At 42.2% G+C, this 25,611-nt stretch overlaps 1 protein-coding gene across 6 annotated transcripts in view; it reads right to left on the bottom strand.

Moving 5' to 3' along the window:
• Positions 1-25,611, bottom strand: part of KBTBD2 (kelch repeat and BTB domain containing 2) — an 86,677-nt gene that overhangs the window by 10,229 nt on the left and 50,837 nt on the right. For 3 of the 6 annotated variants that reach the window (XM_064380476.1, XM_064380472.1, XM_064380474.1), the window contains 2 exons: positions 16,747-17,016; positions 2,922-3,426 (listed from right to left, as the gene is read on the bottom strand). In XM_064380476.1, coding sequence (XP_064236546.1) covers positions 2,922-3,091 — 170 coding nt within the window. In that variant the 5' untranslated portion in view covers positions 3,092-3,426; positions 16,747-17,016. Of the gene's footprint in view, positions 1-2,921; positions 3,427-14,106; positions 14,340-16,746; positions 17,017-25,611 lie in introns of those variants that run through there. The other 3 variants (XM_064380475.1, XM_064380477.1, XM_064380478.1) reach the window with 3 other exon arrangements.

The following is a 25,611-nucleotide window of genomic DNA, read 5'->3' as shown; positions in this document are numbered from 1 at the left end:
CAGTCTGAAATACCACTACAGAAGAGCTGAGTAATTCTCAAGTAATCCTCTCATCTTGGGTCTAAAATGAACTATAAATGTTACCAAGAAATATTAAAACTATTATTCAGAGGTATCTACTAATTCTTGGTGGGATAGACAGAACTGGTAACTCAAATTACAAAGGAAGAATGTATTTAGATCAAAAGAAAAAATCTCTGACAGTAAAGATGTATAGCATCATTATATGTAAAGATCTTGAAATCTACAATTCTGAGAGCAGAATCTAGTTGAAGAACACTTGGGAAAAGCTCAAATTATTGTGGAAGTACACAATAACCTACCCAGTCCAGAGAAAAAGATATACAGCATATGGGAGGAAAAATATGTAGTTTTCTTCTTGTGGATATGAATCTGTCCCAGGCACAAGATTTTGATGGGTGGCTTCAACCCCAAACACATATTGAACTATTCTATTTATTTAATAAACATCTGATTTGCTTTACAGATAATATACAGTTGTCCCTTGGTATCTATAGGGTATTAAGAAACCAGACTCAGTTGCGCGCGGTGGCTGACACCAGTAATCCCAGCACTTTCGGAGGCAGATGCGGGCGGATCACCTGAGGTTGGGAGTTCGAGACCAGCCAGACCAACATGGAGAAAACCCGTCTCTACTAAAAATACAAAATTAGCTGGGCGTGGTGGCTCATACCAGAAATCCCAGCTACTCAGAAGGCTGAGGCAGGAGAATCGCTTGAATCTGGGAGGTGGAGGTTGCAGTGAGCCAAGCACCATTGCACTCTAGCCTGGACAACAGAGTGAAACTCCATCTCAAAAAGAAAAAAAAAATTCCCAGAGTTGAACCAAGAGTGGTGGTGTGTGCTCTCTCTCCTTGAGAGGCTGAGGTGGATCAGTTGGGCCCAGGAGTTAAAGGCCAGCCTGGAAAACACGATGAGACCCTTATTTCTCTCTCTCTCTCTTTTTTTTTAAAGGTGTGGAAGGGAAGGCGAGCTAATGAGCCCAGATATTTACTGAACCTATAACCCTGATTTTCCAATACCACCTGCTAAAACAATGGATCTGAAAATACAAACCAGATGTCACAACCATATGGGAAGCTTTTTTCTTTCAAAATTGTAAAAACTTAGGTTTTTTAAATTTCTTAAGATGGGGTCTTGCTCTGTCACCTAGGCTGGAGTGCAGTGGCATGACCACAACTCTGCAGCCTCTAACTCCTGGGCTCAAGCAATCCTCCCATCTCAGCCTCTGAAGTAGCTGGGACTACAAGCACATGCCACCACACCTGGCTGATTAAAAAAAAATTTTTTTTTGCAGAGATAAGATCTCCTTAGGTTTCCCAAGTTGGTCTCAAACTCCTGGGCTCAAGTGATCCCCCAACCTAAGCTTCCTAGCACTGGGATTACAGGTATGAATCACCACACTCGGCCTGGGAAGCTTTTAAATATATAGATTCTGATTCCATAACCCAGACCCACTCAATCAGAATTTCTGGGTTTGAAATCCAAGAATTTCCAATTGTAAAAGCACCCAACAAGAGGATTCTCATGATCAACGAGGCTGTAGAACAATTATTTGCAAATAGGCTACACTTTCTAACAGACAAGAAAATCAGTGCCTGAAATTGCATGAAAAATCCACAGCTTAACCTGAAACAAAAATTGCAGGCACTGGGCTGGGCACAGTGGCTCACACCTATAATCCCAGTACTTTGGGAGGCTGAGGCAGGCAGATCAGTTGAGATAGTAGTTTGAGACCAACATGGTGAAACCCCATCTCTATTAAAAACACACAAAAAAATTAGCTGGGCATGGTGGCGCATGCTTGTAATCCCAGGTACTTGGGAGGCTGAAGCACGAGAATCACTTGAACCTGGGAGGCAGAGGTTGCAGCGAGCCAAGATAGCATTACTGTACTCCAGCCTGGGCAAGAAAGTAAGACTCTGTCTTAAAAAAAAAAAAAAATGTGTAGGCATAGCAAAGGCTACTGGTATTCGGGCCTTAGATTCTGCAATCATCACGGAATGAGTTAGGGAATGTGAAGTTTCTGTATCTTCATGCAAGTAAATTAGCCTTGAAAGGTCAAATGAAATCTGTCCTGTCTACAGCTGCCATTAAAGAACAGCAGAACCAAACTTACTGATGACTGCTACTTATGGCTGCTAATATTTGTAATAGAAATATGCTGGTCCACATTTAATTCAGTTTATCCTCCCTCTCTCAAATATTAAGTCAAAAACAACCTAAAAGCAAAGAACAAATAAAGCAATTTCTATGCCTTGGCTTCTATTCTGCTCAGGAAACGTACGACAAAGATGCGAAAGATCATAGAAATGTAAAGTTAAGCTTTATACATTTATTGTTAGCAAAGAGGAACTAAATTAACTTCTATGTTCAGAGGCAGAGAGAACACCAACAATGTTACTAGTTACTAAATATTTAAATCTGGCAAGAAATCTAGTTAGTAAAAAGAAATATCTCAAATGGTAATAGTAACAAAGAGAAAAATACATTTTGCAAAGAAAAGCATTAGCAGGTGTAACAGCACCAATTTTTACCCTCTAAAAACTACTATTTGACCCTATGATAACTTGTCAGTTTAAAAACAGAGATCACTATTTTCTAAAGGTAGCACTTTAGAATCTCAAAGTGTAAATTATCCCATTTATTTCTGTCTAGACATATTATAAATCTTTCTGCGTTCCCAACATTAAAACTTCACCTTAGTTAATTACAACACATTTCTTATATTTAAACTTTTATAAAATTTCTTTCATATGTCTCTTACACATGCAAGTATGAGATTTGGCAAGAACTACATCATCTGAATAGAAAACTTAAGCAAAACATTGAGATGTGGCTTTTTTAAAAAATTAAATAACATTTCAAAGAATTTCTATTTAAAACATTAAAAGTACTTACCTGAAATAAGAGCTACATGTTGCAAGAACCATCTTATGACAAGGGAATTCAGTGCCCTCAACAATTAACACTATGTCAGTAAACAACTGCTGTTCATAAAACAGTTTCAACTGTTCCAACAAGGACACAGCATATTCAGTATTAATCTGCCTCTCGTCTTGAGTGGACATGACTGTATTCCATTAATATCTCCCAGAACAGATTAGAAACGTCCGTCTTACTGATGGAAGGTCAAGTGAATACTTCAGAAATAAAGGAGAAACTACTTGCTGTTATCTGCAGCATTCAGTACTAAGATTGACACATTCACTAATGAGTAGTATCTTGTTATAGACTTAGAATCACTCCTAGGTCATCCTGTGTTAATTAGGTTCTTCAGAGTTTTTCAACACAGTCTGCAGACATTGTGCTCAATCTGCAATTGCACAGCTCATGAGTCAAAGAGAAAAATACACGAGGTAGACTTTGTGGCAACATCCTATGTTCAGTGGATCCTGTGGAGTAACTAAAAAGAAACAAAGTTCAGTTGTAGTATCTAGGCCAGCACAGTTTTAGAATACAATCTTTAAAATGGCAGCCTTAAATAGAAATCATATTTATTTGAAAGTTCAACTTTAGACATCATAAAAGTGAAACATGACAAAAATGAAGATTCTTAGTCTAATACATTTGAAATAGAAAAACAGAAGAAAATTACCAGTTGTAATTTCAAGTTAACTGTTGCCTTCTATACAAAATATACATGTTGTAGAAAATAATGAACACGTGAATAAGTATACATTTTAAAAGTTCTTTCAAAATAGATAAATTACCAAAGCCAGCTCTCCTAGTTATTTGTTTGGTAGCAACAAATGATCATATTATGTAAGAAAAAAATACAAAAAAAAAACAAAAAACCCTGCTCTCTTACACAGAGGTTCTCATTCTCTGGATATATTTTAAATATGTTTACAAAGTCTTCATATTTAATTTAAATTATTTAAACTATATGGCAAATAGATTCAAATTGTTTATTTTCAAAATATAAGCTATATATTTTCAAATTTGCCATTAAATTCTGTAAGAGAAGTGTATGCAATTTATCTCTTTGTAGAGTGGTTCTTTCCCAGGAATCTTTATAAGAGCATATAATTTTACTTAAAAAAAAAAAAAAAGTGTTTCTACCCAGAAAACTCCATTATTATACAAATATGAATGTTCTCCAAATTAATATTTAAGTTTAATACAAATCCAATCTAAATCCCATTTCCAAGGGATTTATCTGGAAGAATGCACAAAAGTTATCAAGATATTTGAGGGGAAGAGGGGCAAGTTTTTCAAGATTTTTATGAAAATATTAAGTGTATTATAAAACTCCCATAAACCCAACGAGGCATTTATCTTCATCATATCTAAGAAATATCTAAGAAATTAGATATGATGAAGATAAATATGGTATTTCAAATTAGGAAGAATGGCTTATTTCAAACAAATAATGTTGGAAGTGGCTAACTGCTAAAGGGGGAAAAAAACAAAACCTAGGCTTTAGTCATGCTGCATTATCATTCATCCAAAAAAATAAAATTCCAGCTGAGTAAAAATTTACTTGGAACTCAGTATTTACAACATATGGCAAAGGAATTACAAATCCGGAAAAGAAGAAAATCCCAAATAGAATGCTACTAATATGCTAAATATAAAAACTAACACTTCTTTTTTCACAACTCTCTTATTAAGATGACCCTTAGTTACCATAATTAGAAATGACTCCATCATTAGAATCACTAATACTGTTCCTCACAAAATACCATTATGATAAAGAGAATATCACATCTACTTCCTGCCAAACTATACTATTACAGTAACTGCTAATGATATAGTCATGTTTACAGCCAAGTTAACTGTAGAAGTAACTAAAACAGGTGCAAAGACAAAGGGAGACTTTTGTCATTTAAGGTAATAACTTTGCTCTTCCAGAACTGAATGTTATACTATAAATCTAAGTTCTACTACCACAACCTCTAAGGCAAGTAATACTTACAATCACTGGCTATTTCCACACATTAATAATGCAGCAAGGCACAGTGTTGCTGAGGGTATGGAAAAACAAGCATTCTTACACAGAGGAGTAAGTTGATACATATCCATGATCCCTTATTCAAAACTCTTCAGACAAGAAACATTCCAAAATTTAGAATTTCCCAGATTTTACAAAGGTATTGTTACACATGTATCCTACATTATAAAACCCTTTCAAGAAGTCTTAGGCAGCAACAGATAATCAAACACATTAACTTTGCTGAGGGAACTATGAATGGTGTGAAAAGTAAAGACTATTTATAGCCTCATGTTACTTCAGGTCAGGTTTTACTAGCAAAGAGTTATTTTTTAACTTGATTTTTCAGAGCTTTTTATTGCAAGTATTATAGAAGACATAATACTCGGCACTGGAAACACTTAGTACCAATCTAATATATTAATCCTATTTCTAGAAATAAATTTTACAGAAATTTTGCTTAATAAAGTAAAAGTCCTAATCACAGTAGCAGGACTCAAAATTGTTCCCATCCATGTTTAAACAAGGTAACAGCAACTGGTGGCCAGGACCAAGACAGATTTAAATTATACTGCCAGACCCCAGAATTTCTTGCAGGCTGGCTGTACAGGCTCACTCTGGTCATTTCATTAACCTTATGATAATATGATTTTATTTTCTGCAGTGATTTTCAGGAGGCCCCATTCATGACTGGGTTTTGCTAGATTTGGTTTTTTATTATATCCATGAAACCATATTAAAACAACTGAAGTCTGCTTTTATAAAATTACAAAGTCATCATACTCATTAACACAGCTTTATTAGATTCCCCTGTTTCCTGCTCTTCTTTTGTAATCCAGGATCTGTTTTCTTCCTGGAGAGGTAGCCTAAATAAAAATTACCTTAAAAGTGAGAAAAAGTAAGTCATTCAGGTATTAACACTAACTACAATTAAAAATAAAGGCGAGGAGCAGCTCATGCCTGTAATCCCAATACTTTGGGAGGCCATGGTGCATGGATCACGTGAGGTCAGGAGTTTGAGATCAGGCTGGCCAACATGGTGAAACCCTGTAAAAACACACAAAAAATTAGCTGGACATGGTGGCACGTGCCTGTAATCCCAGCTACCCAGGAGGCTGAGGCAGGGGAATCGCTTGAACTCAGGAGGTGGACGTTGCAGTGAGCTGAGATCGTGCCACTGCACTCCAGCTTAGGTGACAGAGTTAGACTCCATCTCAAAACACACACACACACACACACACACACACACTAAATAAAAATAAAAATAAATAAATTAATTAAGTATCTCACCCCTCTGGGAGCATAGACTTCAAAATGTATTAAGTAAAAATGTGAAAATTTGGCAAGGTGACTCACGCCTGTAAACCCAGCACTTTGGGAGGCTGAGATCATTTGAGGCCTGAGGCCTGGAGTGCAAGACCAGCCTGACCAACATGACAAAACCCTGTCTCCACTAAAATACAAAAATTAGCTAGGTGTGATGGCACATCCCTGTAATCCTAGCTACTCTGGAGGCTGAGGTTGCTTCAAGCTGAGAATCACTTGAACCTGGGCGGAGGAGGTTGCTGTGAGCTGAGATCACACCACAGCATTCCAGCCTGGGCAACACAGCAAGACTCTGTCTCACAAAAATTTTTAAAAAAAGTGAAAATTTGCAAAGTTTAGGATGATCACCCAACAATCTTCAAATGCTCACAATACAAACATTTTCTGTAAAAGACTTCTTCCTTCCCAAAAACAAAACTTGAAACCAATACCCTAAATCCTCTGAAACATTTGTCTGCACTATATTAATTAACAAGTGATGTGACATATTTTTACAAATTTTCTCTTTTCAATAATTATATTTTGTTTATCATTCTATTTCTAATATTAGCTTCAAAAAGTCACAGACCCTGTTATCTGTAGAAGCTAGCTTCCCCAGAGTAAGGAAGGATCACAACATCAGGATATCAAGACCATCCTGGCGAACAGAATGAAATCCCGTCTCTACTAAAAATCCAAAAATTAGCTGGGCGTGGTGGCGCCCGCGTGTGGTCCCAGCTACTCAGGAGGCTGAGACAGGAGAATCGCTTGAACCCGTGAGGTGTAAGTTACAGTGAGCCGAGATCGGCCACTGTACTCCAGCCTGGTGACAGAGTGAGACTCCGTCTCAAAAAAAAAAAAAAAAAAAAAAAAAAAAAAGACCTCTCTCCCAGAAAAAAATACATGAGAAAAAGCTATTCAAAAACACTTAAATTACTTTGGTAAATCCCTGTTACATGCCACAATTCCTGGTATCAGATGCTTCAAGATTAATAAGAAAGTCCTATATTCTAACACTGATCATTAGAATATATTCCATAATAAAAAATGTGCCGGGTGCAGTGGCTCACGCCTGCAATCCTAGCACTTTGGGAGGCCGAGGTGGTGGATCACCTGAGGTCAGGAGTTCAAGACCAGCCTGGCCATCATGGAGAAACCCCATCTTTAAAAAAAAAAAAAAAATTAATTTTAAAGATTTTAAGTATAAAAAGTATATAAAATTTTTTAAAAAAATTTTAAAAAAATGCAGGCCGGGCACGGTGGCTCACGCCTGTAATCCCAGCACTTTGGGAGGCCGAGGCGGGTGGATCACGAGGTCAAGAGATCGAGACCATCCTGGTCAACATGGTGAAACCCTGCCTCTACTAAAAATACAAAAAATTAGCTGGACATGGTGGCGCGTGCCTGTAGTCCCAGCTACTCAGGAGGCTGAAGCAGAATTGCCTGAACCCAGGAGGCGGAGGTTGCGGTGAGCCGAGATTGTGCCATTGCACTCCAGCCTGGGTAACAAGAGCGAAACTCTGTCTCAAAAAAAAAAAAAAAAAAAAAAAGCAAACCAGCATAGGAATTAAATCAGTCACGCAAACGCAATATGATGAAATTCAGAATCTTATTAAGTGCAATGTACTTTGACATAAAAAGCATACATATTCTTACTCCTTAAGTCCTAGGCTCAATTCAGTGTTTTTGACTGATTTGCTTGATCACACAGAATAACAGCAAAGATAAGGTTAAAATGTTACACACAGGACGAAATCCTTTCCTCCACTGTCTATACACATTTTTTTTTTTTTTTTTGAGACAGAGTCTTACTCTGTCACCCAGGCTGGAGTGCAATTGTGTGATCTAGGCTCACTGCAACCTCTATCTCCCGGGTTCAAGCCATACTCCTGCCTCAGCCTTCTAAGTAGCTGGGACTACAGGCACACACCACCATGCCTGGCTAATTTTTTTTATATTTTGAGTAAAGACAGGGTGTCACGGCCAGACTGGTCTAGAATCACATCCTGACCTCCGATGTGTCCACCTTGATCTCCCCAAGTGCTGGGATACAGGCATGAGTCACCACCTTTGGCCTCCACCCACTGACTTTCTACAAATTATCAGGGGAAAAAGTTCTACTTATTTTTAAATCCAAGGACTTCCTATAGAAGTCAAAAATTTATAAAGTGGAAAAAAAAAAAAAACAGGCTTCTAATACATTTTCTCTAGTATGCCGAAGTCTCCAAGGTTCTACTGAGCGAATTCCATCACAAAAGTTTCAAAACATTGGCTGGGTGCAGTGGCTCATGAGGCTCATGGGCTCAAGACCAGCCTAGCCAAGATGGTGAAACCCCGTCTCTACTAAAAATACAAAAATCAGCCAGGCGTGGTGGCAGGTGTCTGTAATACCAGCTATTCAGGAGGCTGAGGCAGAAAATTGCTTGAATCTGGGAGGCAGAGTCTGCAGTGAGCCGAGATCGCACAATTGCACTCCAGTCTGGGCAACAGAGCTAGATTCTGTCTCAAAAAAAAGGAAAACAAGTTCCAAAACGTTGTTACTATTACTAAATGATTGTCAGGATTAAATCAATCAGCAATCGATAGTAACATATACAATTCTACTTAAAAGTCTGAAACTCTTCCCACAGAAAATAATTTCTAGAGATGACCTAAAGTATTGAGAGGATATGCAAAGATTAGTGAAAATACTATGGCATTTTGTATCAGAGACATGAGTGTCCTTGGATTTTCATATCCCAAGGAGATCTAGGAACTAATCTTCTACTGATAGCAAGAGACAACTATAGTTCTATTCAACAAATTTAAGTTGGTTGTCTGAATTCCTCACTTCAATTTCCTATAAAAGAACAGTATTAAAAAGGTGTTTAACTCCTCTTGCTGTAAGCAGCAAAATATGCCCGAAAGTATATCAACAAAGAAAATTTACACAAAGCAAATACTATTGTAATACTCATAAACAGGTAACAGTGACAGTGAATTTATTTTACAGATTCTGATTAATACTAAAGGTTAAGGAACCAACATTAGAGAAAAGGTATGAAATAAATTTTTTTTTTTAATTCCAAATACTTTTAAAGATTTCAGAGGTTGATGGCACTGTTTTGGCTTTTTGGGGGGAGGCAATGAGAAGGGATAGTCATCTAATTTCACTTTGAAACCTAGTTTTAATTCTTGGAGGTGTGTATTTTGTAGCATCCTCCCACTGAGGAGCTTGGAAACACAAACAGAAGCAAAGAAAACTTTCCCAATGTTAACCAGGCAGGACACAGAGACTGAGAAACAAATAAAGGATTAAACTATTGAATATGATAAAGAGACCAATCAGCAATTAACTGAGCTGTGGATGAAAAAGAAAGAAAGGATAAAAAGATGGGGAGGAGGCTGCTAGAAAGGCCTGCTATGGTAAGTACAGTAGTAAGTACAAAGTTTCCACTGGACAGAAGGAATGTTTTAGTGATCTATTACACAGCATGGTGATCACAGTTAATAATAATATACTGCATATTTCAAAACTGCTAAAAGATGTTATATTTTCTCACCACAAAAAAATAAGTAGGTGAGGTGATAGATATGTTAATAGCCTGATTTAATCACTCCTTAATGTGTACAGATTGAAACATCACATTGTAGCCCACAAATACATACAATTATTATTTGCCAACTAAAAAGAAAATAAATTATATAGTAGGAATGAAGGAGTGATAGGTCTCCCTCAAGGAAGGGCACCATGGCTATAAGTCATTCCTAGGAAGCACATTCAAATTGTATATTACTAACTTAGGGAGTACTGCATCTCCCAATACTACAAATGTCAACAGAGAAGATTAAAAATTTTTATTGAAAAAGATCCAAGGCATTCTCCATGGAGATCAACAGCTGAAAAAAAAAAAAATGAGTACAAACCCAAACTACTTGTTAAAAGCCCAGTTCCACAACTTACTAGCTATGTGGCCGTTTGTAAGTTATTTATTCTCTATCCCTCAGTTTGCTCATCTCTAAAATGGGGTTAAAAGTAGAATGCTCTTCTCAATGAACTAGTCTAGGATTAAATTTCATACTTGGTTCAGTGCCTGACACATAGCACTACTACATAAATATCCAAAATTATTTTTATTAACCCACTCACTGGTGGAGCTTTTATAGCACTTTCCAACTCCTGGATTCCCCACCTACACCAGGTCTAAAGATTTCAATTTCAAGGTCTCAGCACTCCAAATACAGTTCTCTCTTTTCATTCTGGCTAAATGGCATTTTACATAAGAGAAATTCAATGTTTTTAGAGAAAATTGAGATTTTTTTGCAAATATTTGACATTTGAAATCTGATTTCAGTGTTTTAAAATATTAAGATATTTTTTCTTTTCTTTTTTCCTTTTCTGATACATTGTAATTTATTTTGATGGTACAAATAATGAAACAAACTAGTACTTAACAAAGACTAATCTTGAGAAGGCTGGTGTCAAGTGTAAAAAACTAAACAAGTCCAGGAAGGCACTAGTCATAAAACAACCCTTTCTTCATTTCAATGAGATAGTTTTCTCCTTAGGAAGGACAAGAGATTGGTGCTAGAATGAGTTTGCTTTCAAGTTATCAAAACAATCATGACAGTTAAGAATGTCTAGAAAAGACCATTTGGTCTTTAGCTTGTCAACTGCTACACAAACAGAATTTTCTGGAGTTGTGACAGATATCAATTAAAAAACAAACCAAAAAAAAAAAAAACCCTGGTCTTTTGAAGAATAGAATATCAAGTTTTAAAAATTTCAGCACAGCTTTGCCTACTCTAGTCACATTCAGAGCTTAGGTCTCCTCCTCTGTGTTCTCTCTTTCCAATCATACTGATAGATGACATGGCTCCATCAGGTTAATTATGCTCAGAACCCTAAGTAAATTCAGGTCACAAGTATAAGCTTCTGTACTACATTATAATTATCTCACTTTTTAAAAATTTAAACAAGAACATAAAAGCAATGCCATCTGTGATACAATAATTATATGAGTATAGTATGTCCTTTCATTTTTGATATCACTTTTCCTTTTTCCTCTCAGCTCTGCTCAGTGACTTAAGAACGCTGGGGAAAGGTAGATTAACGTAAAATTGACCCAAACTTTTTCACTGGAACATCATTTTTCACCAAGTCAATGATTTCTTCAATCACAATAGTAAAAGAAAGTATTTCCCAGATATTCATACACTCACATATGAGGTCATGAAGGGTATGGCAACTTAACAATGATTACGACTACTAAAGTTCCTTCTAAAAAGGAAAATGAACATAAACTGAGACAGACTTACTTAGAAGCCCCTGCTTCCAAGGGAAGCTACTCAAGTCACTACTCTTCCAAGGGACGGGAGTGAAGAAAAGGAAGAGGCCGGGCGCGGTGACTCACGCCTATAATCCCAGCACTTTGGGAGGCCGAGGCGGGTGGATCACGAGGTCAAGAGATCGAGACCATCCTGGTCAACATGGTGAAACCCCGTCTCTACTAAAAATACAAAAATTAGCTGGGCATGGTGGCGCACGCCTGTAGTCCCAGCTACTCGGGAGGCTGAGGCAGGAGAATTGCTTGAACCCAGGAGACGGAGGTTGCGGTAAGCGGCGGAGACCGCACCATGGCACTCCAGCCTGGGTAAGAGCAAAACTCCATCTCAAAAAAAAAAAAAAAAAAAAAAATTACTTAGATCAGCCTGGCGCGGTGGCTCACCCCTGTAATCCCAGCACTTTGGGAGGCGGAGGTGGGCGGATCACGAGGTCAGGCGTTCCAGACCAGCCTGACCAACACGGTGAAACCCCGTCTCTACTAAAAATACAAAAATTAGCAGGGCGTGGTGGCAGACGCCTGTAATCCCAGCTACTCCTGAGGTAGGAGATACTCCTGAGGCAGAATCGCTTGAACCCGGGAAGCAGAGCGGGCAGTGAGCCGAGATCGCGACACTGCACTCCAGCCTGGGCGACAGAGCGAGACTCCGTCTCAAAAACAAACAAAAATTACTTGAGATCAACCTGTCATTTCTAATACTGAGTTATTTAAGTATCACTTGGTCTATTCAACCTCTGCAAAACTGAAAACATTAAGCTAACAAAGGACTTTGAAATTTTCACTCCTATTCTATGACAGCGGGACCAATCCTTTTTCCTGGACCTACTTGTCTTAGGAAACTGGGCAAAGAGAAGGGGAGAAGGGGAACTCTTTTCTAAATAAATGTGTAACATCTTTGGAAAAAACAATGTTATCATTTGGCTTTTAAGACTGCATTCAAGTCTCCAGAATTTGCCTTGCACATTCAATGTTCACCGTTTAGGTATGAAAAACTCTACATTTCCACCAACCAGAAGAAAATGTATGGAGGAGCAGGATATATGTACTGATACCTCTATTCCCTCCCATCTCCTTACATGCCCTATGAATAACAGAAGTTAAACAGATTTTATAATGCTTTTTATGGGAGCAAAAAAAAAACAGCACTATGTGGAAACGTGTGGACTACAGAGCATGCTCAACAGAAAGGCCACAGCCCTCCAGTTACTGTCAGAAGATAACCTCTTGAGGATTCCAGGCCCTAACCTAAAAGGACTTCAATAAGCACTAAACCAACAGAAGATCAAAGAGAAGTAAGCTTAAACTTTAGTTATTAGCCGGATGGAAAGAATAGCAAAATTCCACATCATCAAGACTGGAAAACAACCGACTGGCTTGACTTTTCAATTTACTTTAGGTCAGGAAAAAAGAAGGGGGAAAAAAGTCCTTATCAAAGGTTAACCAAACTAAATCATTCACAATTGCAAGAGATTTGAAGTCCACACTACTAAATTCACCAAAAATGTACAACTCAGAGAGAAGGGAGGAAAAAACTCTATTAGTTGCCTGCGTGGAAGGAAATATCTTAGTGCACAGCGTTGATAGGGTTTCGTTTCTGCTCAGTTAGCCTTACGTACAGATTCATGTATAAACAACACGTGACCAGTTCTGTCCCCTACGTTTTCCAAAGGCTAATAGACACAGAGATGGTTCACACAAACATGCCCTTTTAAAGTTCATTTTGTATTTTGAATTCTTATTTTCACTGGAAGGGGTCACCGTGGTAGCCCGTGAACTGGATACTCCTCTACCTTTGAAGCAGGTAGAGATCTTAGATTGCTGAGCCCAGAGAAAAAAAAAATGTTAACCCAAAATAACTGCCCCACATCAAACTAAGAGAGATTTTTCTATTCCACGGTTTTTCAATTCACAGGGAGAGGAAGGTGGTCGAGTTCAAGGAAGTTAACGATTTCACAAAGTAAATACGTACACAATTTTCCCTTTCAAAGGGCAGTTTCTGCTTTCTTTTTTACGTCCATATAGACCATAATAGGAGCTCTGTTCGCCTAGACCTCTCTTGGTTAGTTCAGATATACCGGGGGGAAATAAAGAAGGAACGGGGTGTCCTCCTCCGGCCCATCGTGTCGCGAACACGTCGCGAGTCGTAAGAGAAACAGCTTTACTTCGGTAAGGGCAGGCGCGAGCCGAGGCCAGGGCGCCGCCCGGGAGTCCCGCTGCCGCCAAGGCGCCCGGTGCCGGAAACGCCCAGCAAGCGGCGCCCCGGGCCGCCCCTTCCCCGCGAAACGGCCCGAAACCCTGCCGCCCAGGGGCCGCCGAGGGGTGCGGAGGGCGGCGCCGGCGCCCCTCCCCCGCCCGCGGCGGAAGCGCCTAGGATTCGAAAGATGCCACGGCCGCCGGCCGCCGCCCCCCGCCAGCCGAGCCACAAAAGGCAGAGCCCCCTCCCGCCGCAGCCCTCCTCCCCGGCCCCTCCACAAGTCGCTGAGGGCTCCCCGCCCGCCCAGCGCTGGCGTCGCCTGCTCACCCAGGTCTCTCGGTCCCTCGGGGTGGGAACCGGTCCAGCCGGTGGCCCCAGGCACACTGGGCCCGTCCGCGCGGCGGCGGGGGCGTGGCCCTCCCGCCGAGGCCACGGCCAGGGTCTCGCCTCCGCCTCCAGCCGTGGAAGGTTGGCGCCGCCGCCGCCGCCGCCTCTTCCTTCCGGTTTCACCTCGCACCCTCCCTCACTCGGTCCGTCCAGCGCGGAAAGCAGCGTCCTCTGCGGGCGCCGCCGCACGCTCCTCAGGGCCCGACCACCGCCAGACTCCACCCCCGGGAGCCGCGCCGCCCGCCCGCGCCGCCTCGTCAGCCCGGGGCCGCGAGACTCCCGGCCCGCCGCTCCAGCCCCGCCCCGCCCCCGCCGCGCGCTCTCGCCCCCGCCTGCGGCCCGGGAACGCGCGGGCAGCGGACCGTTGGCCAGCCCGCGGCGCCCGCCCTCGCCACGCCGCCCTCCCGCCTCGCGCGCGCGCCTGTCGGCACCAGCGGCAGTTTTGCAGTTTCCCGGGTCCTCGCGACCGTTCCCCCGCCCCTCCCTTACTCTAGCTGCCCCCGCCCTTTTCCTCTGCCGGATCCCACCGGAAAGCCAAAACAATTGGGGCCGCGCAGGCGCGAAAAAGGAAACGGAAAGAGCAGGAAGGGCGGGGGCGGCGCGAGGGGACGGGAAGCGTAATTGAAGGGGGTTCCCGGGAAAGGTCAGGGGAGCGCCCTCGAGGGGCGCGTGCGCGGCGGAGGGGTTGTTCGAAGAGCTGCGGCGGCCGAGGCCTCGGGCTTAAAAACTAGCGCGTGGAGAAGCCAGAGAAGTTCATTGCTAGGAAATCTGCACAGCAAAACACTAATTGTTATGCCGAAGGAGGTTTTTTACTCCTTGAAATTTCCCCTGAAATACAGATTTTTGCAGGCTGGGTCGGGGAGTGGGAATGAGTAGGACTACACAATACCAGACCGGGAACAGGAGAAAGTTTAGGAGGCGTTGGGCGGGTCGCTTTGTCCCCGCAGCACCTCTTCTCCAAACCGTGCCTTCCTCTCTCCCTCTCCCTCGCCGTTTCGGTTTTTCCCAAGCCTAAGGAAGAACTCACAGCAGCACCCGAAAGGGCCAGCAGTTGGGGGAGGTTAGAAGAAAGGGAGAGAGAGACATCTGGGTGCGGACGGGAACTCCGGCGTGTGAAGCCTTCCGTTTTGTGCTGCAATGCGGCGGCTACACCCCACCCCCTGCAACCCCCCGCTATCCCCGAGTTCCAAAAGAGCGCCTTCAGCTTTGCTTCACAAAGCAAAACGTTTGTAGCAGCAGCTAATGTCTGTGGCCCGTACTGGTTTAGTTAACTTGGCACAGCTTACTGGCAGGCAGGCTGTAAATTTGCTCTCTCATTTGCTAGGAGTTATTCGTGGATCAAAAAATTGTCAGAAATGCCCACACAGACTCCACCTACCTTCCTAACTTACACTCTTGGCACACGCCCAATCTAGAGAATGTAGATGACTAATTATAATCTCAAAGGCCATACCGTACATGATTGAGGGGAGCCTCTTCCTGTAAGCCAGGCTAGATCCACTGAAAGCACACCAAGATACGTGTTATCTGGAACGACTGATAAAGGATTGTTTTACAGTAGAATCTGGAAACTACATTCAACAAATCTTTATTGAGTTTCCCGCATGCTACCAATGTACTTAGTCTAATTAAATAGTTAAGTGGTATGATATCAAACAGTAAAGAAGCCATACAAAAGATTAAAGTCATTTAACACACACTTGAGCACCCACTTTGTGCCATACTGGATATGATGTAGTCTAAACAAGCAGACAGCAACAACAAATGATACCTGTGGTAAGGAATTCGTGATTCATCCTGTGGGCAACAAAAAGCCATTTAAGATTTTTAAGCAGGAGAATATCTTGATAAGATTTTAGAGAAAAAATTCTGAAGCATGATAGATAGTAGGCTGCAAGCAGGGATACTAGTCAGGAGGCTGTTGATACAGTCCAGACATGAGATGGAGAGAAAGTCCAAAGTAGGCGTCAGTGAGAATGGTGAAGCAGGGATAGATATGAAAACTAGCCAGCTGTGATAAATAAGACTTGATTACCTAGAGGATGAGAAGAAATAAATCAAGGATAACTGAGTTTTCTAGTTAGGGTGATTAGATAGTGATATCAGTGACTATAAAAGGAGTAATGGGGCCGGGCACGGTGGCTCCCACCTGTAATCCCAACACTTTGGGAGGCCGACGCAGGCGGTTCACGAGGTCAGGAGATGGAGACCATTCTGGCTAACACGGTGAAACCCCTTTTACTAAAAATACAAAAAATTAGCCGGGTGTGGTGGTGCGCGCCTGTAGTCCCAGCTACTCAGGAAGCTGAGGCAGGAGAATCGCTCAAACATGGGAGGCGGAAGTTGCAGTGAGCTGAGATCACGCCACTACACTCCAGCCTGGGCGACGGAGCAAGACTCTGTCTCCAAAAAAAAAAAAAAAAAAAAAGTAGTAATGAATTGTGAGGAGGAAAGAGAGGACTAAAAGGTGTCCTTTTAATGACTGTACAGTTAGGAATGCATTTGGGCCCACATTTTTTTCGAAAAAGATTCCATTATAATAGTTTAAACAAGACCCCAAATCTGCAGGTAGGCGATTACCTTTGTTGGTTCAACAGCTCAAGAACAGCAGGGTCGTCATTTCTTTGATTCTCTTGACATTAACTTCACGGTTGCAAGATGGCTGCTGCAGTTTTAGAGAAAAAATTCTGAAGGCAAGATGGGAAAAGGGTGGTTTCTACCATGCATGGTCTTTTTTTTTTTTTTTTTTTTTTTTCAGGAAAGTGAAAGCTTCCTCAGGATGCTACCTCATCTCTCAAACTCAGCAGACTTCCACAAACATTTCATTGTTTAGAATTGTAATTTGGCCACCTGTAAAGATTACCAAAGAGAAAAGCACTGGGAATGGATATTGGGTCAGACAAGTCAGACAAATAGTAGTTGGCCAGTTAGTTAATATTTAAAGCATCCTTCTTTAACACTTAGAACTCTGAGGGCTGGCAGGATGGATTGATGTTTTAGGGTTTCAAAAAAGCCCAATCGTTTTGGTGTATTATTTTAACCGGGAAAAGAACAGATTGAGGGCCGGGTGCGGTGGCTCACGCGTGTAATCCCAGCCCTTTGGGAGGCCGAGGCGGGTGGATCATGAGGTCAAGAGATCGAGACCATCCTGGTCAACATGGTGAAACCCTGCCTCTACTAAATATACAAAAAAATTAGCTGGGCATGGTGGCGCGTGCCTGTAATCCCAGCTACTCAGGAGGCTGAGGCGGGAGAATTGCCTGAACCCAGGAGGCGGCGGTTGCGGTGAGCCGAGATCGCGCCATTGCACTCCAGCCTGGGTAACAAGAGTGAAACTCCGTCTCAAAAAAAAAAAAAAAAAAAAAAAAAAAGAACAGATTAAACGTTTATACTCAAATATTTGTATTTGTTTGCCATCCCTTATCTCAAAGTTCCCATCCCCTTAAACAAAGTCTCAGAGGGACTGGAACAATGAGGAAGAAGGGATTGATGCAATCAGGGGAGACTGACTCCCGTTCAGCTTTCCTTTTGCAGCTGCCATCTTAGAATAACTATAGGTGCTTGGCATAATTAATTTGATGGTCCACCTAAAACACCATTTTAGTTCTCTTGGAGATCCTGTCTCTGAGCTTAAAAAGCTCTGAATGATCACAGCAAGTTGCAGTGTCCATATTAGGGAGTCATAAATCAGTATTTTCTAGCAATTACACAAACTTTTTTGGAATGTAGAGCATCTCTCTTGTGATCCATATCCAGAACGTTATTTCATGCAACTCTTTTCAGTTAACAAGGCATCTTTCCTTTTAATTGTTAACAAGGCATCTTTCCTTTCAACTGATGGCCACAAAAAGTATCATCCTACAACCGTACTTTAAACATTGTCACGATTGTAGAACAGAAAAAAGACAATAATAATGCCTAGAAAAATAAACATGCAGCCGGACACGGGTAGTTCACGCCTGTCATCCCAGCACTTTGGGAAGCCAAGGTGGGTGGATCACCTGACATCAGGAGTTCGAGACCAGCCTGGCCAACATGGTGATACAAAGTAGATACTGTCTTTACTAAAAATACACAAATTAGCTGGGCATGGTGGCGGGCACCTGTAATCCCTGCTACTCGGTAGGCTGAGGCCGGAAAATCACTTGAACCCAGGAGGCCGAGGTTGCAGTCAGCTGAGATCGTGCCATTGCACTTCATCCTGGGCAACAAGAGCTAAACTCCGTCTCAAAAAGGAAAAAAAGAAAAAGAAAAGAAAAGAAAAAGAAACGTGACTAAAAATTTTCTAAAATTAATTGTTTATTTCTGACTGCTATAAATCATAATCACTTAAGATACAATTAAGGTTAACTTTAATATTGTTAAACTAAATTTGCCTTGAGCATGCCTCCAACCTTGAGTCCCTACATAATGAACTGCAACCTAACAGTATAGGAACAAACTGAAAGCCTAACTAGGAGTACATATTTTTTGTAACAACTGAGTCTCAGTCAATCACAGCAGCTGAGCTTCAGCCAATCACAGGCAGCATACCTATCAGACCACACCCAAATAGGGATGTCTAGCTGTATCTAATCAAGCTGTTTCTGTACCTCACTTCGATTTTCTAACCATAAATGCTGCCTGCCCACATTGAGGAGCAGAACTCTCTGAACTTCTTCTAATTCTTTTTTATTTTATCTTAAATTTTGTTTTTCCTTTTTTTTTTTTTGAGACGGAGTTTCGCTCTTGTTACCCAGGCTGGAGTGCAATGGCGCGATCTCGGCTCACCGCAACCGCCGCCTCCTGGGTTCAGGCAATTCTCCCGCCTCAGCCTCCTGAGTAGCTGGGATTACAGGCACGCGCCACCATGCCCAGCTAATTTTTTGTATTTTTAGTAGAGACGGGGTTTCACCGTGTTGACCAGGATGGTCTCGATCTCTTGACCTCGTGATCCACCCGCCTCGGCCTCCCAAAGTGCTGGGATTACAGGCGTGAGCCACTGTGCCCGGCTTGCTTTTTTTTTTTTTTGAAACAGACTTTTGCTTTTGTTGCCCAGGCTGGAGTGCAATGGCGTGATCTCGGCTCACCACAACCTCCGTGTCCCAGGTTAAAGCCATTCTCCTGCCTCAGCCTCCCGAGTAGCTGGGATTACAAGCATGTGCCACCATGCCTGAATAATTTTGTATTTTTAGTAGAGATGGGCGGGGTTTCTCCGGTTGGTCAGGCTGGTCTCGAACTCCCTACCTCAGGTGATCTGCCCCCCTCAGCCTCCCAAAGTACTGGGATTACAGGCATGAGCCACTATGCCCAGCCAAAAAAAAAAAAATTTAATAGAGGTGGATTTTCACCATATTGGCCAGGCTGGTCTCAAACTTCTGGCCTCAAGTGTTCCTCCTGTCTTGGCCTCCCAGAGTGCCAGGATTATAGGCATGAGCCACTGCACCCAGCCTCTCTTCTAGTTCTGAAGGCAGCTGAATTCATGAATTGTTCTTTGCTCATTTAAACTCTATTAAATTTAGTTTGTCCGAATTTTTTTCACAGTATTTTAACCTATTTAAAAATCTTGGATTTGTGGGAGAATGCTACCAGGAACCTCTGAGGAGAGTGCAATGCAGAGCTCATGTGTAATATATTTTTTCCAGCTTGCTTCCCTGAAATAATACAGAGAAAATCCAGTTAAAATGGACATCATTATTAATGGTAGCACAAGGGAGTTCTTTGTGGTAACAGAACAGTTCTGTATATCTTGACTATGTGTAAATGTATAGATATATGTTAGTCAGCTTTGTGTTGTTATAAAGGAATCTCTGAGACTGGTAATTTATTTTAAAAAGAGGCGTATTTTTTTTGGCTCATGGTTCTGCAGGCTGCACATGAAGCATAGTGCAGGCATCTGCTTCTGGTGAGGGCCTCAGGAAGCTTACAGTCATAGTGAAAGGCAAAAAGGGAGCCAGCGCATCACATGGTGAAAGAAGGGAGTAGGTGTCAGGCTCTTTTAAACAACCTGCTCTCACATGAACTCATTACAGTGGGAGGGCACCCAGCCCTTCATGAGGAGCCACCTCCATGACCCAAACATCTCCCACCAGGCCCCAACTCCAACATTGGAGATCACATTTCAACATCAGATTTGGAGGGGACAAATATTCAAACCATAACAACATATGATAAAATTTTATAGAATAAACATATATATGTTTAATATATAACACACAGCAAGAAATGAGTTTATGTAAAAGATGATAAAATCCGGTAAGATCCTGCCTCAGCCTCCCAAAATGCTGGGATTACAGGCATGAGCCACTGGCCCTGGGCAGCTTTTTTTTTTTTCCAGACAGGGTCTCACTCTGTCACCCAAGCTGGAGTACAGTAACATGGTCACAGCTCACTGCAGCCTCAATCTCCCTGGGCTCAGGTGATCCTCCAACCTCAGCCTCCAAAATACCTGGGACTACAGGCACCCACCACCATGTCCAGCTAATTTTTATATTTTTTGTAGAGATGGAATTTTGCCATGTTGCCCAGTCTGGCCTCAAACTCCTGGGTTCAAGTGATCTGTCTTCCTTGGCCTCCCGAAGTGCTGAGATTACAGGCGTGAGCTGCCATACTTGGCATTTGTTTTTTTTTTTTTTTTTTTTAATTGCCAAAAAATTCAGATTCAAGCTTAGTAAATAAAGTTTTGGCCAAAAAAAATTTTTTTTTTCAGTAAGATCTGAGTGTAGTTAATTGCAGTATGCCAGTGTCAATTTCCTCATTTGTATAATGTACTATAGTTTTTGGAGCTTCTTTTTGTTGTTGTTATTTACTTTTCGTTTACTTCTCCAGAGCCTTCTCTATGGATAATGTACTATAGTTTAAAAGATGTTACCATTGGGGGAAGCTGGAAGATGGGTACACAAGCAACTCACTGTACTATTTTTGCTACTTATTGTGAGTCTTATGGTGAAGTCCAGATAAAAAGTAATCCTGTAATCCCAGCACTTTGGAAGGCTGAGGTGGGAGGATCACATGACCCCAGGAACTCAAGACCAGCTTGGGCAACATGGTGAAACCCATCTATACACAAAACACAAAAATTAGCCAGTCATGGTGGTGTGCGCCTGTAGTCCCAAGCTACTCAAGAGGCTGAGGTAGGAGGACGATTTGAATCTGGGAAGAAGAGGTTGCAATGAGCTGAGATCACACCGCTGCACTCCAGCCTGGGTGACAGAATAAGAGTGTCCAGAAAAAAAAATTTTTAAGTCCAAAAAAGGACATTATTTATTCAATAAATATTTAATGCCCTGGTATACAGAGATAAGAGACCCATAGTGGAATGAGTGTGTTGGAAGGAAAGACCCATGCAAACCAACAGTGGGATACACTCTTTGAAAGCAATATGCACAGGGTATTATGAGAGCACAGAAGAACAACAAGTAGGTCAAGAAAGGATTTTCAAGAAAAGGGAAGCAGGCTGGGTAGAAAAGGAAAACCAGCAGAAGAACAAACAGGGATCATGACACAGAAGTTTAAATGAGCTCTGGTAAGTTTCATCATTATATGTTTTTATTACACACAGTACTTTTATGTCATTGCCCTTATCATGATTATATAATAATTAAATGTTTTTATGAGGTAAGCTCCCTGAAGGCAGAAACCAATTTTATATCCTGTTGACTCACTAGTTTTACAGTTTCTGTCTAAGTACTAGTTAATATTTGTTGAGCGAATGACGTTGTTGGTCATGACTGGAACATAGAGTATATGTGAAGGAATGCAGGACATCTGGAAAAGAAGGTGAGAGATAGATACAGATCATGAAAGAACTCATATGGTAAGTTTGGACTCTATTCCAAGGTAATGGGGAAAGATCAGAGGAACATGATCAGTTTTGTATTTTGGGAAGATAACATATACTTAGGAAAATAACGAGGCAGGGTAAGTAACGTTAGGAGGCCATACAGACTTGTCCCCTTGTGTGAAGCCCAGTCGGCCCCTTTGGCAGCAGGCTCCTTTTGCTTGCACCCTCATGCGTCATTCTTTTACAAGATAAGCTGCTCTACAGGATACCACCTGACCACCACATGGTTACAAGTTCCCGATACCCAGTACAGCCAGGGAAAGAGAACAAAAGTCCCTTATTCCTGATGTAACTTCCCCAGTCTCCAACCAATCAGTACCAAAAGCCCAAGAAGCTATTAGCTACAAATTCTTGCCTTGGGATGGGGGCCAGGGACATCTCTGGGTCCTGCATGTGCAGCTAGGCTCAAGGTTTAGCTTATAGTAACCTTTTCCTCACTTAAATAGTAAAAAAAAAAACACACCCCTAGTGGAGAATTTATATGCTAATGATACACATGATATGTGTTAGAGCAAGTAGAGACCAAGCACATGCTCCAACTGTGGATCCACCTGTGTTTACTGGACCTCACCAGTATTTTATAAACATTCACATACAGTGCCCATAAAGGAATTCCTCTTAAGACACAAGCTGCTATCTCTCATTTTGAGCAACCCACTCTGTCTGTCAGAGTGTATTTTTGCTTTGCAATAAACTTTTTTGCTTACTCTTACTTTGGACTTCCTCTTCAAATTCTTTTATTTTAAAAAAATTTTTTGTTAAATAGAGACAGGGTCTCATTATGCTGCTCAGGCTGGTCTTGAACTCCTAGGCTCAAGCAATCTTCCCGCCTCCCAAAGTGCTGGGAATACAGTTGCGAGCCCCGAAACCTGGCCCAAATTCTTTTGTGCAGCAAAATCAAGAACCCAAACCAGCCCACCAACAACATGAAGAATAGTATAGAAGAAGCAAAATGTAGCAATGTTCTAAAAGGTCAAAACACAACCTGAATAGTGTGTGTGTTTGTAAGGGAAAGGAAGCCAGGCTTTTAGGAATTTCAGGTCCCACTCCAAAAATTATGTCTGCCAGCTGCTGCATGTCCTAGGTGTTCATTTTGTTTTGTTTTTGTTTGTTTGTTTGTTTTGAGACAGTCTCACTCTATTGCCCGGGCTGGAGTACAATGGTGTGGTCTCGGCTCACTGCAACCTCGGCCTCCCATGTTCAACCGATTCTCCTTCCTCAGCCTCTTGAGTAGCTGGGATTACAGGCACCTGTCACCATGTCCATATAATTTTTGTATTTTTAGTAGAGACAGGGTTTCACCATGTTGGCCAGGCTGGTCTCGAACTCCTGACCTCGTGATCCACCCACCTTAGCCTCCCAAAGTGCTGGGATTACAGGCATGAGCCACCATGCCTGGCCTGTTTTTTATCTATAATAATAACAACAACAACAAAAAATAGCTAATGTTTGGTGAGTGCTCATTATGTGCAAAGCACTTGTTTAATCCTTACAATGTGTACAGAATGGGGAAAAAGAGCTAAATTTTATTTAAATCTCAAAGTATAGAATGACCCCATGATACCTGAGTTGGGTTATGTAAATGTTTTTACATTCAAAGCTAAATGCCTTACTTCTCATAAAGCCCATGGTCTGACAACCCATGAGTCATTAATTGGTATACAGGAAAGACCTTTGGAACAAGACTTAGGAGAAGTGGATCCTAGTTCAACTCTTAATTAGTGCTGTAATAATGGTGAACCATTAATTCTTTATTCTCTTATGATCACATGTTCTCAATTTAGAACGTGAGATGATCACTGAGAAGTCAGCTTTGGGGTCTATGCTACTTCTAGAACGCCTCCTTCCAGATTTCTTTTTTTTTTTTTTTTTTTTTTTTTTGCGACGGAGTTTCGCTCGTTACCCAGGCTGGAGTGCAATGGCGCGATCTCGGCTCACCGCAACCTCCGCCTCCTGGGTTCAGGCAATTCTCCTGCCTCAGTCTCCTGAGTAGCTGGGATTACAGGCACGCACCACCATGCCCAGCTAATTTTTTGTATTAGTAGAGACGGGGTTTCACCATGTTGACCAGGATGGTCTCGATCTCTTGACCTTGTGATCCACCCGCCTCGGCCTCCCAAAGTGCTGGGATTACAGGCTTGAGCCACCGCGCCCGGCCTCTTTTTTTTTTTGAGACGGAGTTTCACTCTTGTTACACAGGCTGGAGTGCAATGGCGCGATCTCGGCTCACCGCAACCTCCGCCTCCTGGGTTCAGGCAATTCTCCTGTCTCAGCCTCCCGAGTAGCTGGGATTACAGGCACGCGCCACCATGCCCAGCTAATTTTTTGTATTTTTAGTAGAGATGGGGTTTCACCATGTTGACCAGCATGGTCTCGATCTCTTGACCTTGTGATCCACCTGCCTCGGCCTCCCAAAGTGCTGGGATTACAGGCGTGAGCCACCGCGCCCGGCTCCTTCCAGATTTCTAAAGTTAGTTGTGGTAGCTAGCTTTGAAAATGGCTCCCAGTAGGTCGGGCGTGGTGACTGATGCCTGTAATCCCAGCATTTTGGGAGGCTGAGGCAAGTGGATCACTTGAGGTCAGGAGTTCAAGAGCAGCCTGGCCAACGTGGTAAAATCCTGTCTCTACTAAAAATACAAAAATTAGCTGGGTGTGGTGGTGGGAGCCTATAATCCCACCTACTTGGGAGGCTGAGGCAGGAGAATCGATTGAACCTGGGAGGTGGGGGTTGAAGTGAGCCAAGATCATGCCACTGCACTCCAGCCTGGGTGACAGAAGGAGAGTCCGTCTCAAAAAAAAATAGCTCCCAGTGTATTCTCATCCTTGTGTAGTCCTCTTGCACATTGTCCAGTTTAGTATGTGTGACCAATAGCACAGGGAAGATGTGATGGTATATCACTTCTGATGTTAGGTTATATAGACTGTAGCTTCCACCCTAGGAGCATTCTGTGTGTGTGTGTGTGTGTGTGTGTCTCTTTCTCTCTCTCTCTCACCCCTCTTTTCTCCCCCCATTTCTCTAGCTCTCACTCTCATGCTCACTCTGTCTTTCTCTCTGGGATGTTTATACCCACCCATCCCCATTACCTCTCTTTCCTCACTTGTACACAGACCCTCACACAGTCTTTGGAGAGGTGCAAGTGACGAGATCTCTGGTCAACAGCCAGTGGTAAACAGGCCAACCAACAACATGAGCGAGTTCAGAAGCAGATTCTCTGGCTCCAGTCAAGCCTTGAGATGACTACCACCTTGTGACAAACCCTATGCCAGAAGCACCCAGGTGATCCACTCCTCAATTCCTAACCCTTAGAAAATGTTAGATAATAAATGTTTGTTTTAGTTTGTTTTGAGAAACGGTCTCACTCTGTCACACAGGCTGAGGTACAGTGACATGATCATAGCTCACTGCAGGCTTGAACTCCTGGGCTCAAACGGAGTTGAGCCCACCTCAGCTTCCTGCATAGCTAGGACTATAGGCTTATGCCACCTGCTGAATTTTGGGATAATTTGCCACATAATAATAGAAAACTGGCTGGACCTAGTGGCTCACATTTGTAATCTCAGCACTTTGGGAGGTCAAGGCAGACAGATCACTTGAGATCAGGAGTTTGAGACCAGCCTGGCCA

This window comes from Aotus nancymaae, unplaced genomic scaffold (assembly GCF_030222135.1).
Source record: "Aotus nancymaae isolate 86718 unplaced genomic scaffold, 86718_ANA_hifiasm-v0.15.2.pri h1tg000025l, whole genome shotgun sequence".
Lineage (NCBI taxonomy): Eukaryota > Metazoa > Chordata > Mammalia > Primates > Aotidae > Aotus > Aotus nancymaae.
This window is presented reverse-complemented; position numbering and strand designations above follow the sequence as displayed.